Here is a 17,723-nt window from a genome sequence, read left to right as displayed (position 1 = left end):
TTCACTGGACCATGGATATAGTTAGACCGGCTACGGCTGTCCTTTCGAATGCGTTATGACTAAAGCCTAATGAAAAAAATATAACCACCTCATTTTACGTAAAACTGTATCTCTAACGATGGATCCACATGCCAGAATAACATGGGATGACGGAAATGATGTTCTGGGCTTATAAATAACATTTAAAAATAGTAAAATAGGCTACTACCCACTTTGCAACATTAACATTAAACTGAGAACTGCATGCACATACTAATATGGAAAGTATTACCCAATTGTAAGTGTGTGTGGGAAGGTGGTTGGCCGGGAGGAGGGAGGTTTGCTTTTTCACGGCACTTTTCAGGGACAACTATGACACTATTTGAGTGGAGCACTAAAATAAATACAAACAAGTTTTCACAGTTGGTTCTTAAGTCAGGAGTAGAGTACTTACCACTCTAGTCGCCATACATATCTCTGTTGTGCAAAGTACACCTACTCCTTCAATAAGGCGGGTAAAATCAAATTCAGTTTCAAAGTCTAATGCATGTATATGTTGCATATGTTCAATTTCTTTAGTGCACACTCAGATGTGCACACCCACGGTAGCATACGCCAATTAAAAGTGATAAATGAAGTGATTATATTCTGGTATTCAGTCATATGATTCTGCCTGGCTGCCATCTCATCCAAGCATAGAACAACTCCTTGTATTGACAGGCGTCTGATCACTTACATTTTGATATTGATAATATACTGTAATTAATTTTATATGGTCCAGTATACCTCCAGGGTGGGATGGGGGAGGGTGGATGAGAAGAGAGAGTTGGCGGTGGAAAGAGATCGATACACATGCACACAAGTTAGCTTAGGTTGGGAGCATTTATAGCCGTAACCATGAACGTTTGCTTTATTTCACTTTAAGCAATATTGATAATGGAACCACATATTGCAGTCAAAATTTATACCCAAAAAACCCCGAAGTCCCCTTATTTGTCTGTGTTATGCTAACTCAACAATCTCCGTTCTTTGTAGAACCTAGCAAATACCCTGATTGACACATGGAAACTTTAAACCAATACCAAACGACCCCTTTTGCATCTCTCCAGCAACAATTGTCGTGTGATCCTCGTCTAAAGCGATATATTCCTTTAATTCTGTTGATATTTCTAGAATCTCGAACGAGGCTTCACAGTTGACGGCGTCGCTTGCATGTGTCCAATACTGACACACGTTCGATCCAGCCTCTGTTAATTCTTCCCGATATCGGTCCCACACGCTACAGAAGTCGACATCGCAGATACATTCATGTAAGTTATCACACACCGAAAAATCAGGCGGTGTTTGCGATAAACTTAATTCCTGGGTGTAATCTTCCAACGCTTGGAGATTGTAGTCATTCGGCTCGTGACAACCACCCGATATCTGTCCCTCCATTTTGAGCTTAAAGTCGCCGTGTTGAAAATCGATGGAAACATGCGTTTCATTTCTGTTGTGTACAAGTCTCTCTGCTTGTATTTTGTTAGTTATGGCAACATTTGGGTCGAAATAGACGCCCTCTGTTGACGTGTATCGAGATAGAAACAATGACAGCTGACCTGGTTGATCAGGTTCAGAGCTTAAGAAAGGAAACATGAGAGAGAATGCATCCGAATCTAATGCAACGTCACAATCAGGATCTAAGGATGACTCATCACGAAGAACGGCCGACACTATCCCGTAAGCAATCACAACGACATGCTGGTCCTCACAGACATGGTCTTTACAGGAATTATAAGATGGCAGGAAAAACTTCACGTCTAAAAGGATGATAAGAGATGAGTCCATTTTGATTTACAATTTTTACATATGAATGTTACAGACCACTTGCAAACAAAGTCCGATGATGCATGTTGTACTTTGATAACACATGTATTTGCCGCGAAAATGAGCCCTTGAAACACAGAGGCTATATAGTGAAAACGGCTAGGTCACACAGTCTATCACACATATCATTAGATCAACTCTTAAAGAAGCTAACCTATATACACATTTGGGATTTAGCCTTTATACTTAAAAACTACTTACCACTTTTCTCTGAAGTTATCTCATCAATCCTGGATTGAAGTTTGCTTCGATTTACAGGAATAAATACGCTCCAGCCATCGAACACTTCCTGAGAAAGGTCAACAGTTATAATTTCAGCCTCGACACTCCATTCCACCACAGCTAAGAGGCAACAGAGTAGATACAACTTTGGAAACATCTTGCGACTAGAAACGGAGATGGCCAGTACAATAATGTCATCCTCTTACTTTGCGTGTATTTGATTTCAAGTTTAACTTAATGCTTGGTTAGATTTTGAAAAGATTTGCTGGTATATCGGTCTAATATAAATAATATTTAATTTGAAGATGTAACCTAGCTTATTCTCATCAATCTTTCAAAGATTCGAAATGGACGGTCACAGTTCAATTGCACGTTGCCACTTTCTTATTGATTTGCCGAGATTCATTAATTTTAATGTCAGGAAACTATCAAAATTAATTAGATATTTAAATATATTCGATAATTAAAATGGGCAAACAATGTAATTATCTTATAATAAGCAATGAGACTGTCCTGTCCATACCGACGCATGTAGTCATAAATTTATTGTTTTCGACTTATCATGTTACGTTGTCCATATCCAAGTAGTTTGAAATTTAAAAAAGACTTGCTATTGTAATGTCCAGAATGGGCGTAGGGGCCTAATTTTATTCGGGGAGGGGGCTGTGACGAATTGCACAAAAAAATGTAACCCTTATGGAATGGCGTTCTGGTGAGATCCCCCGCACCTTTGAAATTCGAAGGAATGCTTACAGTGATACATACCATAACATCGTCTTGGACAAAGAAGGAAAGCATGGAGTGCGAACTGTTGCGCCGCAAAATATAATAATTGACGCAAAATGTAATATTAACCAGATAAGTAATCATTTTCGCCGAAAAAATGTAATCTTAACGGAAAATGTGATAGCTTTGACGTTAAATGTAATAATCCTTTAACGAGTCACAGGTAATAACTTTTGACGCAAAATGACATCAAAAATATTAACGAGAAATGTTATATCGCAAAATGTTAATACCTGTGTCAACCAACACAACCGCTATGTGTGCTCTGAATATTAACTGGAATTAACGTAAATACAAGTGATGTAACCAAATTGTTCTATCTATGGAGCTAAAAGGGTTCAGTGAGGTTTAACATGGAGCAAATATTGTGACTGATAATGTAATAACCACCGACAATGTAATACGACTGATAATGTAACGAACCAGAACGCAAAGTTGAGTTGTGATTCCTTGCCGAATAGCCTATTTCGTGTCAAAACAAGAAACGTGAGATTGTATTGCTGCATAACAAACAGAGTTTGCCAAATATTAATCAGTGCATATACTATCATCTTTGTTAATTTGTTGTGATGTAATAAACAAATCACTTTTTCTTTCAAAGTAATTTTCTCATCTTTACAATATTCTCGTAGAGCCCAGTTTCAAATTCGAATGTGGCCGAATTTATTTGGCCCAAATGGCCTGAATTGTACCAATTTGGGGCTTGGAAATGAATCAACCGAATCTTAGCTGATTCAAAAGAATCAGCTAAGAGGTGACTAAAATATGAAGTTGTGGTAAGGTTGTGCCGTTAAAAAGGGGCGGGTGGGAGAGAGAGAGGGGGGATGCGGGTTGGTGATACAACTGGAATGAGGATACGGATGGATTTATGAGGAAAGGGTTTGCAATCGTTGCCGCTAAATGAGAGGTGGTAGATGATACTGATCCTAAAGAAGAGCTTGCCAAAGGCTTGGAAATCGGGATTTGAGGTTTACTATGGTCGCAAAGCTACTGCCGCTTCCATCAAAGGGGTCTCATCTGCAAAAGAGTGGGAAATGGTGTCGAAAAAGCATGAAGAACTGATACAACCCACCCCAAGGATTATAGGCGACACTCGCCACAGGTGAAGAGCATACGTTATAAGCAGCTTCTAAAACAACTGAGAAATGCGCGCAGCGTATGGTGGAGCGAGAGGCCAGGATATATCCCCGGTCTGCATATGATGTAGGGGAAAGGTTCTCACTCGTTATCCTGGTAAAAATGGAAAAACTAATGGAAAGAAAAGGGGTTTCATATTAGGTTAGTTGCTAAGATGAAGCGGTAGCCAAAACAGGTATAAAGTCAGGTTTGCTTACCCTCTTTCCGAAAAATAAAGGAGAGGAGTCGTTTTCTGTCAGTAACGTAAAAAGTACAACAACGGTTCCAGAAGGTCACACCGCGAGAAATATTTGAAGCCATACAAGAACGAGGATTTCCCTTTAGATCGCCTAAACTCGGCGCACTTCGTTATTTCGTACATCTCCCAGGTGACGACAACTGTCAGTTCTCTGTGATATGTTTAATGCATTCGTGGTATCGCTTTGTTCATGTCGGCTGAAACTGTCAAAGAAGTCATAGTTGATTATTTCGTAAATCACCCGCATTATCAAGATTTCACTGAACTTTCACTTGTCCTCATATGTCCTCGGCATAGTGGCACAAGGTGGCACTTATGGGGATCACAGCACTCTACAAGCTGCCGCAGACGTACATAATATAGAATTGTAGTTATTTCCTCACTTGGTCCAGCTGCTACAGTTGGTATTTCACCAAGACTGTCAGTACCTACACTCCGCTTTATGTCGAGGGCGCTGGAGAGCACTACGTCGGTCTGAGTAATGACCGAGTGTGAGAGGAAATGTACGAAGACCAAATAACACTGGACTTTATCTACCCCAAATCAATCAACCACCCTCTATATCTACCTGACCCGATATCGACCAGCTATACCCTTTACATATATCTCACCCGATATCGACCAACCACCATGGCATCTACCTCACCCGATATCGACCAACCACCATTGGTATCTTTCTCACCCGATATCGACCAACCACCATTGGCATCTACCGCATCGAATCCACGCCGGTTCTCCTTCGACATTTTGTCACTTTCATGAAGGAGAACAATCGGGAGGATTGATATAGACTCTAATAGGAGTATGCCACCTTATGCCTGTCATATACGATGATTTACATCGGAACTTGACCTATATATAGCAACATCGATTTTCTGAACCACCAGCTATCTTAGAAATTATACGAATCACATTTAAAACCCCAGGAAAACACATTTATTGGATGTAATTTTACGAAATTTTGAATAAAAAATAAAACTGCAGATACTACATCAACCTGCGACTTTCCAAAATGGATGCTGTATTTTAAACGTTGCTTTAAGACTTAGTTTGGTTGATTTATAAATGAACTTTATTGTATGACATGTATATCGTGACACTATGAATGCTATGAATGAGTCAAAACCTTTATCACAAAAACAAAATCCATATGTGAGACAATGTCAGGTTCATTTGAAAATAAACTTTGTTACTTTCTTATTGAATAGCCGAGACTTAATTTTAATGTAAAGACATTAAAATGGATTAAATATCAATTATATATATTCGAAAATTAAAATCAGTAAGTGAAGTGATTATATTCTTATATTCATTCAGATGATTCTGCCTGCCATCTCATCCAGTCATAAAACAACTCCTTGTATTGACAGGAATCTGTTTGACACTTACATTTTCATATTGATAAGATACTGTAATTGATTTTATATGGTCCGGTATACCTGCAGGGTGAGATGGGGAGGGTGGAGGGGTGGAGAGAGGTGGCGGTGGAAAGAGATCGATACACACACAAATTAGTTTAGGTTTGGAGCATTTTAGCCGTGACCATGAACGTTTGTTTTATTTCACTGTAATTAATATTGATAATGTTATAGAAACCTTGCTGTCAAAATTTATACAAAAACAAGCGAAGTATTCTTAATTGTCTGTGTGTTATGATAACTCAACAAACTTCGTTCTTTGTAGAACCTAGCAATTACCCTGATTGACACATGGAAACTTTAAACCAACACCAAACGACCCCTTTAACATCTCTCCGGCAACAATTGTAGTGTGATCCTCGTCTAAAGCGATATATTCCTTTAATTCTGTTGATATTTCTAGAATCTCGAACGAGGCTTCACAGCTGACGGCGTCGCTTGCATGTGTACAATGCTGACACACGTTCGATCCAGCCGCTGTTAATTCTTCCCGATATCGGTCCCACACGCTACAGAAGTCGACATCGCAGCTACATTCATGTAAGTTTTCACACACCGAAAAATCAGGCGGTGTTTGCGATAAACTTAATTCCTGAGTGTAATCTTCAAAAGCTCGAAGATTGTAGTCATTCGGCTCGTGGCAACCACCCGATATCTGCCCCTCCATTTTGAGCTTAAAGTCGCCGTGTTGAAAATCGATGGAAACATGCGTTTCATTTCTGTTGTGTACAAGTCTCTCTGCTTGTATTTTGTTAGTTATGGCAACATTTGGGTCGAAATAGACGCCCTCTGTTGACGTGTATCGAGATAGAAACAATGACAGCTGACCTCGTTGATCAGGTTCAGAACTTAAGAAAGGAAACAGGAAAGAGAGTTCATCAGAATCTAATGCAACGTCACAATCAGGATCTGAGGATGACTCATCACGAAGAACGGCCGACACTGTCCCGTAAGCAATCACAACGACATGCTGGTCCTCACAGACATGGTCTTTACAGGAATTATAAGATGGCAGGAAAAACTTCACGTCTAAAAGGATGATAAGAGATGATTCCATTTTGATTTATAATTTTTACATTTGAATGTTACAGACCACTTGCAAACAAAGTCCGATGATGCATGTTGTACTTTGAAAACACATTTATTTGCCGGAAAAATGGGCCCTTGAACAACATAGGCTAAAAAGTGAAAACGGCTGGGTCACACAGTATAGAACACATATTATTAGATCAACTCTTAAAGAAGCAAACCCTACTTTTAAATTTGGGGTTAAGCCTTCACTTATAAACTACTTACCACTTTTCTCTGAATTGATCTCATCAATCCTGGATTGAAGTTTGCTTCGATTTACAGGAATAAATGTGATCCAGCCATCGAAAACATCCTCATACAGGTCAACAGTTATAATTTCAGCCTCGTCACCCCATTCCACCACAGCTAAGAGGCAACAGAGTAGATACAACTTTGGAAACATCTTGCGACTAGAAGCGGAGATGGCCAGTACAATAATGTCATCCTCTTACTTTGCGTGTATTTGATTTCACGTTTAACTTAATGCTTGGTTAGATTTTGAAAAGATTTGCTGGTATATGGGTCTAATATGAATAATATTTAATTTGAAGATGTAACCTAGCTTATTCTCATCAATCTTTTAAAGATTCGAAATGGACGGTGACAGTTCAATTGCCATTGCCACTTTCTTATTAATTTGCCGAGATTCATTAATTTTAATGTCAGGAAACTATCAAAATTAATTAGATATTTAAATATATTCGATAATTAAAATGGGCAAACAATGTAATTATCTTATAATAAGCAATGAGACTATCCTGTCCATACCGACGCATGTAGTCATACATTTATTGTTTTCGACTTATCATGTTACGTTGTCCATATCCAAGTAGTTTGATATTTAAAAAAGACTTGCTATTGTAATGTCCAGAATGGGCGTAGGGGCCTAATTTTATTCGGGGGAGGGGGCTGTGACGAATTGCACAAAAAATGTAACCCTTATGGAATGGCGTTCTGGTGAGATCCCCCGCACCTTTGAAATTCGAAGGAATGCCAACAGTGATACATACCATAACATCGTCTTGGACAAAGAAGGAAAGCATGGAGTGCGAACTGTTGCGCCGCAAAATGTAATAATTGACGCAAAATGTAATATTAACCAGATAAGTAATCATTTTCTCCGAAAAAATGTAATCTTAACGGAAAATGTGATAGCTTTGACGTTAAATGTAATAATCCTTTAACGAGTCACAGGTAATAACTTTTTGACGCAAAATGACATCAAAAATATTAACGAGAAATGTTATATCGCAAAATGTTAATACCTGTGTCAACCAACACAACCGCTATGTGTGCTCTGAATATTAACTGGAATTAACGTAAATACAAGTGATGTAACCAAATTGTTCTATCTATGGAGCTAAAAGGGTTCAGTGAGGTTTAACATGGAGCAAATATTGTGACTGATAATGTAATAACCATCGACAATGTAATACGACTGATAATGTAACGAACCAGAACTCAAAGTTGAGTTGTGATTCCTTGCCGAATAACCTATTTCGTGTCAAAACAAGAAACGTGAGATTATATTGCTGCATAACAAACAGAGTTTGCCAAATATTGATCAGTGCATGTATCATCATCTTTGCAAATTTGTTGTGATGTAATAAACAAATCACTTTTTCTTTCAAAGTAATTTTCTTTTCTTTACAATTTTCAATATTGGTATAGCCATTGTCGTAGAACCCAGTTTCAAATTCGAAAAACCCGCATTGACACCAGGTCTTCGGAACTATATGTGGCCGAATTATTTATTTGGCCCAAATGGCCTGAATTGTACCAATTTGGGGCGTGGAGATGAATCAACCGAATCTTAGCTGATTCAAAAGAATCAGCTAAGAGGTGACTAAAGTATGAAGTTGTGGTAAGGTTGTGCCGTTAAAAAGGGGCGGGTGGGAGAGAGAGAGAGGGGGAGGGGGGGGATGCAGGTTGGTGATACAAATAGAATGAGGATACGGATGGATTTATGAGGAAAGGGTTTGCATTCGTTGCCGCTAAATGAGAGGCGGTAGATGATACTGATCCTAAAGAAGAGCTTGCCAAAGGCTTGGAAATCGGGATTTGAGGTTTACTATGGTCGCAAAGCTACTGCCGCTTCCACCAAATGGGTCTCATCTGCAAAAGAGTAGAAAAGGTGTCTACAAAGCATCAAGAACTGATACAACAAGGATTATAGGCGACACTCGACACAGGTGAAGAGCATACGTTAAGCAGCTTCTAAAACAACTGAGAAATGCGCGCAACACATGGTGGAGCGAGAGGCCAGGAAATATCCCCCGGTCTGTCTATGATGTAGGAGAAAGTTTCTCACTCATTATCCTGGTCAAATGAATAAAACTAATGCATAGAAAGTTCATTTCATATTAGGCCAGGTGCTAAGATGAAGTAATAACCAAACCAGGTATAAAATAAGGTTTGCTTGCTCTATTTCCGAACGAAAGTCGAGAAGTGGTTTTTATGTCAATAACAGTTCAAGTACAACAACGAAGTAAGGGAGTGAAAAAACGAATATGTTATTAAAAAGGGAGAGGGTGGATAACAACAGTTCCAGAAGAGCACAACTCGAGAAATTTTTGAAACTCCATACAAGAACGAGAAGAAGGATTTCCTTTTGGACCGAGAGAGGGAGAAAATGTACCAAGACCAAATAACGCTTCACATTATCTCCCCCAAAATCAATCATCCACCCTCTACATCTCCTTGGGATCTACCTTACCCGATATCGACCAGCTACCCATTACATCTATCTCACCCGATATCGACAAACTACCATGGCATCCGACCTCACCCGATATCGACCAACCACCATTGGTATCTTACCTCACCCGATATTGACCAACCACAGCATTTTTTTCCAATATCAAACTACTTGGATATGGACAATGTGATTAGTCGAATACAAGAAAGTTATGACTACATGCGTCGGTATAGACAAGATAGTCACACTGCATATTAGAAACTAATGACATTGTTTTCCTGTTTTGATTATCGAATATATTTAAATATCGAATTAATTTTTAATGTGTCTCTACATTAAAATTAATGAATCTCGGCAAATCAATAATAAAGTAGCAACGTCCATTTAAACTGTGACCGTCCATTTCGAATCTTTGAAAATTTGATGAGAATAAGTTGGTTACATCTTCAAATTAAATATTTTTCATATTAGTCAAATACCAGCAAATATTTTCAAAATCTAACTAAACATCAAGTTACCCGTGACATCAAATACACGCAAAGTAAGAGAATTACATTATTGTACTGGCCTTCTCCGTTCCTAGTCGCAACATGTCTCCAAAGTTGTATCTACTCTGTTGCCTCTTAGCTGTGGTGGAATGGGGTGACGAGGCTGAAATTATAACTGTTGACCTTTCTCAGGAAGAGTTCGATGGCTGGATCGTATTTATTCCTGTAAATCGAAGCAAACTTCAATCCAGGATTGATGAGATCAATTCAGAGAAAAGTGGTAAGTAGTTTATAAGTGAAGGATGAATCCCGAATTTATTAATAGATTTTGCTTCTTTAAGAGTTGATCTAATAATATGTGTGCCAGACTGTGTGACCCAGCCGTTTTCACTTTTTAGCTTCTGTTGTTTAAAGGCCCATTTTTTGGGGAAATACATGTGTTTTCAAAGTACAACATGCATCATCGGATTTTGTTTGCAATTGGTCTGTAACATTCATATGTAAAAATTGTAAATCAAAATGGAATCATCTCTTATCATCCTTTTAGACGTGAAGTTTTTCCTGCCATCTTATCATTCCTGTAAAGACCTTGTCTGTGAGGACCAGCATGTCGTTGTGATTGCTTACGGGACAGTGTCGGCCGTTCTTCGTGATGAGTCATCCTCGGATCCTGATTGTGACGTTGCATTAGATTCTGAGGCATTCGCTTTCATTTTTCCTTTCTTAAGTTCTGAACCTGATCAACCAGGTCAGCTGTCATTGTTTCTACCTCGATATACGTCAACAGACAGCGTCTATTTCGACCCAAATGTTGCCATAACTAACAAAATACAAGCAGAGAGACTTGTACACAACAGAAATGAAACGCATGTTTCCATCGATTTTCAACACGGCGATTTTAAACTCAAAATGGAGGGACAGATTTCGGGTGGTTGTCACGAGCCGAATGACTACAATCTTCGAGCGTTCGAAGATTACACTCAGGAATTAAGTTTATCGCAAACACCGCCTGATTTTTCGGTGTGTGAAAACTTACATGAATGTAGCTGCGATGTCGACTTCTGTAGCGTGTGGGACCGATATCGGGTAGAATTAACAGAGGCTGGATCGAACGTGTGTCAGTATTGGACACATGCAAGCGACGCCGTCAGCTGTGAAGCCTCGTTCGAGATTCTAGAAATATCAACAGAGTTAAAGGAATATATCGCCTTAGACGGGGATCACACGACAAGTGTTGCTGGAGAGATGCAAAAGGGGTCGTTTGGTATTGGTTTAAAGTTTCCTTGTGTCAATGAAGGTATTTGCTAGGTTCTACAAAGTGCGAAATTATTTGAGTTATCATAACACAGACAAATAAGGGGACTTCAGCTTTTTTGTTATTTTTTTTGGGGGGGGCTAAAGTTTTGACTGCAATATGTGCATGGTTCTCATAACATTATCAATATTGATTACAGTGATAAAAACAAACGTTCATGGCCACGGCTAAAATTCTCACAGACTAAGCTAACTTGTGTGTGTATCGATCTGTCTCCACCGCCACCTCTCTCCACCCCTCCACCCTCCCCATCCCACCCTGCAGGTATACCGTACCATATAAAATCAATTACAGTATATTATCAATATCAAAATGTAAGTGAACAGACTCCTGTCAATACAAGGAGTTGTTTTATGACTGGATGAGATGGCAGGCAGAATCATCTGACTGAATATAAGAATATAATCACCTCACTTACTTATTTTAATTATCGAATCTATTTGATATTTAATCAACTTTTATTACCTTTACATTAAAATTAATGAATCTCGGCTATTCAAAAAGAAAGTAACAAAGTTAATCAAAGCTGGTTGATGCAGTATCTGAAGCTTTATTTTTAGTCTAAATTTTGTCAGGTGTTATACCCTAAAGTTGTTCTCCTTGGGTTTTAAATGTGATTCATATTATTTCTAAGGTAGCTGGTGGTTCAGAAAATCGATGGTGCTAGAGGGAAAGTTCCGGTGTAAATCATCGAATATGATAGACATGAGGTGGCATACTCCTACTAGAGTCTATATCAATCCGCCCGATTGTTCTCCTTCATGAAAAGTGACAAAATGCAGTAGGAGAACCGGTGTGTATTATTTCGATAAGGTAGATGCCAATGGCTTCTACGCCGCGAGAAATTTGTGAAGCCATACAAGAACGAGGATTTCCCTTTAGATCGCGCAAACTCGGCACACTTCGTTATATCGTACATCTCCCAGGTGACGACAACTGTCAGTTCTCTGTGATATGTTTAATGCATTCGTGGTATCGCTTTGTACATGTCAGCTGAAACTGTCAAAGAAGTCATAGTTGAGTATCTCGTAAATCACCCGCATTATCAAGATTTCACTGAACTTTCACTTGTCCTCATATGTCCTCGGCATGGCACAAGGTGGCACCTATGGGCATCACAGCACTCTCCAAGCTGCCCCAGACGTACATAATATAGAATTGTAGTCATTTCCTCACTTGGTCCAGCTGCTATAGTTTGTATTTCACCAAGACGGTTAGTCGGTACCTTCACCCCGCTTTACGCTGAGGGCGATTGGGAGCACTAAATTTGTCTTAGTAATTGACCGAGAGTAGGAGGAAATGTACCAAGACCAAATAACACTGAACTTTATATCTACCCCGAAATCAATCAACCACCCTCTACATCTTCCTCACCCGATATCGACCAACCACCTCGAGGATCGACCTTACCCGATATCGACCCGTTACCCTTTACATCTATCTCACCCGATATCGACCATCCACCCTTCACATCTACCTCACCAGATATCGACCAACCACCATTGGCATCTACCTCGTCGAATCCACGCCTGCATAATAATTACCAATACCCTTGAAATGTACCTTTACCTGCGACAGTCTCTTAGGCTGGTATCGCGATACTTTCAGGACACTGCAAACATCCTCTCTCCATGATATATATTCCAGAACTGGCCTCTCTGGAAATGACCACCACGTAGTTAGCGTCAGAATAGTCATAAACATCAATGAAAGAGGAGTGGTGCAGTTATAGGGTAGCATACTCCTATTATATAGTCTATATCAATCCGCCAGGATGTTCTCCTTCAGGAAAAGTGCCAAAATGCAGTAGGAGAACATCTTTCTTGATATGTTATCAATCAGGATGTGGTTATTTGTAGCTTGCTTGTTGAAGAGTATGAATGGAAGTAAATGTGGTGCAAAAAAGGGCTCAATTGAGGCAATTTTTGACCCCTTTAGGCCTCCCAGGAGCAGCGAACGAAAATTGTTTACTACTTAGTGAAGAGGTTTGTTTACAAGTGACGAAAACTTCAGACTCTGATAGCAAAAAATCTGCGCGGTCATGATACGGAAAAATTGATGGTGCCATGAAAGGCCAACTTGTCAGCTATCCAGTGATGGGTAGCGTTTAGCTATAGTGAGAACTTAGAGGCCACAGACTTAGAGGCCACAGACAGAGGCTCTAGACTTAGATGCCACATTACTTTTGTGATTTATTTGTAAGTCAATGGGGCTTTTAATGGGCGTATGCTACCATATAGTGTTACGAAGATTGAAAGATACCTTATGCTTGCCAATATGGATGGTTAAAATCGCCAGAATCTTCTGGAAATGCAAAAATTAAACACGAAGAGTTGAATAATAGACTATAGTGTTTTTTAATACAACGTATGGGCCTTTGGTGGAATCAACTCCTACCTTTGATAATAAGCAGTGTATGCCAGATTCGCGTTGCCATCAGGATTGGCTTTACGGTTGCCTAGGTGTGAAGTTTGGAATGCAATATTACCGATAATGCTGTGTTTTATTGTTCGAGCAAACGGAGAGAAGGATTTTTCAAATGATCACGTGACATATGACGTCTATCTATACAAAGTGTCGCAGCCCCGCTCTGTACGCTTATGATGTCCAGTACCAAACCACACCATCACCGGCCCAAACACACACCGTATTAAAACTAATTCCAGGATGAGCAAATTTCAGACGTGTGAATTGTTTCTTTATCATTGGGTTCGATATTTATAAGTTTAGAATAATTAATCCAAGGATGAGCACTTTTTCTAATTACATTTATGATATATTCTAATAATCTCGTCAACTTAATTGAGCTATTCTTAAACTTAACTGAGCTATTCACGATACAAACCAGTGATAATAATAATGAACTGTACCGGTATACATAATTATGACGGTATCAATTTTTTAAATAAATACTTTAATTGAAATCTGTATATTTGTATAGTGAACTGTCTCTGACATACACGTACTCACGCTTCTCATTTATTTCGTGAACTAAGATATCTTAGTTGAAACTCTGACATTGCAACCCGCGATAAAATCACAGCCGTATCTTTATTCGGCTCTGACTAATATTAAAGGAACTCTAGATAATATTAAACAAGAGCGCCATCATCTTTAATTTACCATAATGCACTTGCTCAAAATGCAGACGACAGGGTTAAAACATAATAACATGCTGCGTGCACACCATAGAAATTGAAGTAGGGAGAACGACGTCATGCGACATATACTGAAGCCATCCGTCCTAGTGGTGACGCTTTGTTTGTACGGCAAGAAAGTACCGGCGAGTAATACAAACACTACGTATTTGACATAACTAAAGTGATAAAGTTGACATTAATCACTCGAAATTGTGATATCGTAGTTTCACAGGTAATTCTTAGGAAGCGATAGTAGAAGAAATTACATAGGAATCTTATTACTTTACTAGTGTCGTCTGCTCAGCTGTTGTATTGTTATTCACTGGACCATGGATATAGTTAGACCGGCTACGGCTGTCCTTTCGAATGCGTTATGACTAAAGCCTAATGAAAAAAATATAACCACCTCATTTTACGTAAAACTGTATCTCTAACGATGGATCCACATGCCAGAATAACATGGGATGACGGAAATGATGTTCTGGGCTTATAAATAACATTTAAAAATAGTAAAATAGGCTACTACCCACTTTGCAACATTAACATTAAACTGAGAACTGCATGCACATACTAATATGGAAAGTATTACCCAATTGTAAGTGTGTGTGGGAAGGTGGTTGGCCGGGAGGAGGGAGGTTTGCTTTTTCACGGCACTTTTCAGGGACAACTATGACACTATTTGAGTGGAGCACTAAAATAAATACAAACAAGTTTTCACAGTTGGTTCTTAAGTCAGGAGTAGAGTACTTACCACTCTAGTCGCCATACATATCTCTGTTGTGCAAAGTACACCTACTCCTTCAATAAGGCGGGTAAAATCAAATTCAGTTTCAAAGTCTAATGCATGTATATGTTGCATATGTTCAATTTCTTTAGTGCACACTCAGATGTGCACACCCACGGTAGCATACGCCAATTAAAAGTGATAAATGAAGTGATTATATTCTGGTATTCAGTCATATGATTCTGCCTGGCTGCCATCTCATCCAAGCATAGAACAACTCCTTGTATTGACAGGCGTCTGATCACTTACATTTTGATATTGATAATATACTGTAATTAATTTTATATGGTCCAGTATACCTCCAGGGTGGGATGGGGGAGGGTGGATGAGAAGAGAGAGTTGGCGGTGGAAAGAGATCGATACACATGCACACAAGTTAGCTTAGGTTGGGAGCATTTATAGCCGTAACCATGAACGTTTGCTTTATTTCACTTTAAGCAATATTGATAATGGAACCACATATTGCAGTCAAAATTTATACCCAAAAAACCCCGAAGTCCCCTTATTTGTCTGTGTTATGCTAACTCAACAATCTCCGTTCTTTGTAGAACCTAGCAAATACCCTGATTGACACATGGAAACTTTAAACCAATACCAAACGACCCCTTTTGCATCTCTCCAGCAACAATTGTCGTGTGATCCTCGTCTAAAGCGATATATTCCTTTAATTCTGTTGATATTTCTAGAATCTCGAACGAGGCTTCACAGTTGACGGCGTCGCTTGCATGTGTCCAATACTGACACACGTTCGATCCAGCCTCTGTTAATTCTTCCCGATATCGGTCCCACACGCTACAGAAGTCGACATCGCAGATACATTCATGTAAGTTATCACACACCGAAAAATCAGGCGGTGTTTGCGATAAACTTAATTCCTGGGTGTAATCTTCCAACGCTTGGAGATTGTAGTCATTCGGCTCGTGACAACCACCCGATATCTGTCCCTCCATTTTGAGCTTAAATTCGCCGTGTTGAAAATCGATGGAAACATGCGTTTCATTTCTGTTGTGTACAAGTCTCTCTGCTTGTATTTTGTTAGTTATGGCAACATTTGGGTCGAAATAGACGCCCTCTGTTGACGTGTATCGAGATAGAAACAATGACAGCTGACCTGGTTGATCAGGTTCAGAGCTTAAGAAAGGAAACATGAGAGAGAATGCATCCGAATCTAATGCAACGTCACAATCAGGATCTAAGGATGACTCATCACGAAGAACGGCCGACACTATCCCGTAAGCAATCACAACGACATGCTGGTCCTCACAGACATGGTCTTTACAGGAATTATAAGATGGCAGGAAAAACTTCACGTCTAAAAGGATGATAAGAGATGAGTCCATTTTGATTTACAATTTTTACATATGAATGTTACAGACCACTTGCAAACAAAGTCCGATGATGCATGTTGTACTTTGATAACACATGTATTTGCCGCGAAAATGAGCCCTTGAAACACAGAGGCTATATAGTGAAAACGGCTAGGTCACACAGTCTATCACACATATCATTAGATCAACTCTTAAAGAAGCTAACCTATATACACATTTGGGATTTAGCCTTTATACTTAAAAACTACTTACCACTTTTCTCTGAAGTTATCTCATCAATCCTGGATTGAAGTTTGCTTCGATTTACAGGAATAAATACGCTCCAGCCATCGAACACTTCCTGAGAAAGGTCAACAGTTATAATTTCAGCCTCGACACTCCATTCCACCACAGCTAAGAGGCAACAGAGTAGATACAACTTTGGAAACATCTTGCGACTAGAAACGGAGATGGCCAGTACAATAATGTCATCCTCTTACTTTGCGTGTATTTGATTTCAAGTTTAACTTAATGCTTGGTTAGATTTTGAAAAGATTTGCTGGTATATCGGTCTAATATAAATAATATTTAATTTGAAGATGTAACCTAGCTTATTCTCATCAATCTTTCAAAGATTCGAAATGGACGGTCACAGTTCAATTGCACGTTGCCACTTTCTTATTGATTTGCCGAGATTCATTAATTTTAATGTCAGGAAACTATCAAAATTAATTAGATATTTAAATATATTCGATAATTAAAATGGGCAAACAATGTAATTATCTTATAATAAGCAATGAGACTGTCCTGTCCATACCGACGCATGTAGTCATAAATTTATTGTTTTCGACTTATCATGTTACGTTGTCCATATCCAAGTAGTTTGAAATTTAAAAAAGACTTGCTATTGTAATGTCCAGAATGGGCGTAGGGGCCTAATTTTATTCGGGGAGGGGGCTGTGACGAATTGCACAAAAAAATGTAACCCTTATGGAATGGCGTTCTGGTGAGATCCCCCGCACCTTTGAAATTCGAAGGAATGCTTACAGTGATACATACCATAACATCGTCTTGGACAAAGAAGGAAAGCATGGAGTGCGAACTGTTGCGCCGCAAAATATAATAATTGACGCAAAATGTAATATTAACCAGATAAGTAATCATTTTCGCCGAAAAAATGTAATCTTAACGGAAAATGTGATAGCTTTGACGTTAAATGTAATAATCCTTTAACGAGTCACAGGTAATAACTTTTGACGCAAAATGACATCAAA

The 17,723-nt window shown here is 39.0% G+C and overlaps 2 protein-coding genes across 2 annotated transcripts; both read right to left on the bottom strand.

Annotated features, from left to right (window-relative positions):
- Nucleotides 1-324: 324 nt before the first annotated feature.
- On the bottom strand, nt 325-2,237 carry LOC139958339 (uncharacterized). The gene is made up of 2 exons (XM_071955328.1): nt 2,047-2,237; nt 325-1,778 (listed from the first exon to the last, which is right to left on the bottom strand). The coding sequence occupies exons 1-2, from the start codon at nt 2,222-2,224 to the stop codon at nt 1,018-1,020; spliced, it is 939 nt and encodes a 312-aa protein (XP_071811429.1). The 5' UTR covers nt 2,225-2,237; the 3' UTR covers nt 325-1,017.
- Nucleotides 2,238-5,914: 3,677 nt separating this feature from the next.
- On the bottom strand, nt 5,915-7,120 carry LOC139959160 (uncharacterized). The gene is made up of 2 exons (XM_071956758.1): nt 6,943-7,120; nt 5,915-6,675 (listed from the first exon to the last, which is right to left on the bottom strand). The coding sequence occupies exons 1-2, from the start codon at nt 7,118-7,120 to the stop codon at nt 5,915-5,917; spliced, it is 939 nt and encodes a 312-aa protein (XP_071812859.1).
- Nucleotides 7,121-17,723: the final 10,603 nt, after the last annotated feature.

This window comes from Apostichopus japonicus, chromosome 18 (genome assembly GCF_037975245.1).
Source record: "Apostichopus japonicus isolate 1M-3 chromosome 18, ASM3797524v1, whole genome shotgun sequence".
Taxonomy (NCBI): domain Eukaryota; kingdom Metazoa; phylum Echinodermata; class Holothuroidea; order Aspidochirotida; family Stichopodidae; genus Apostichopus; species Apostichopus japonicus.
The sequence above is the reverse complement of the archived record's forward strand: the minus strand, read 5'-3'. Positions and strand labels throughout refer to the sequence as shown.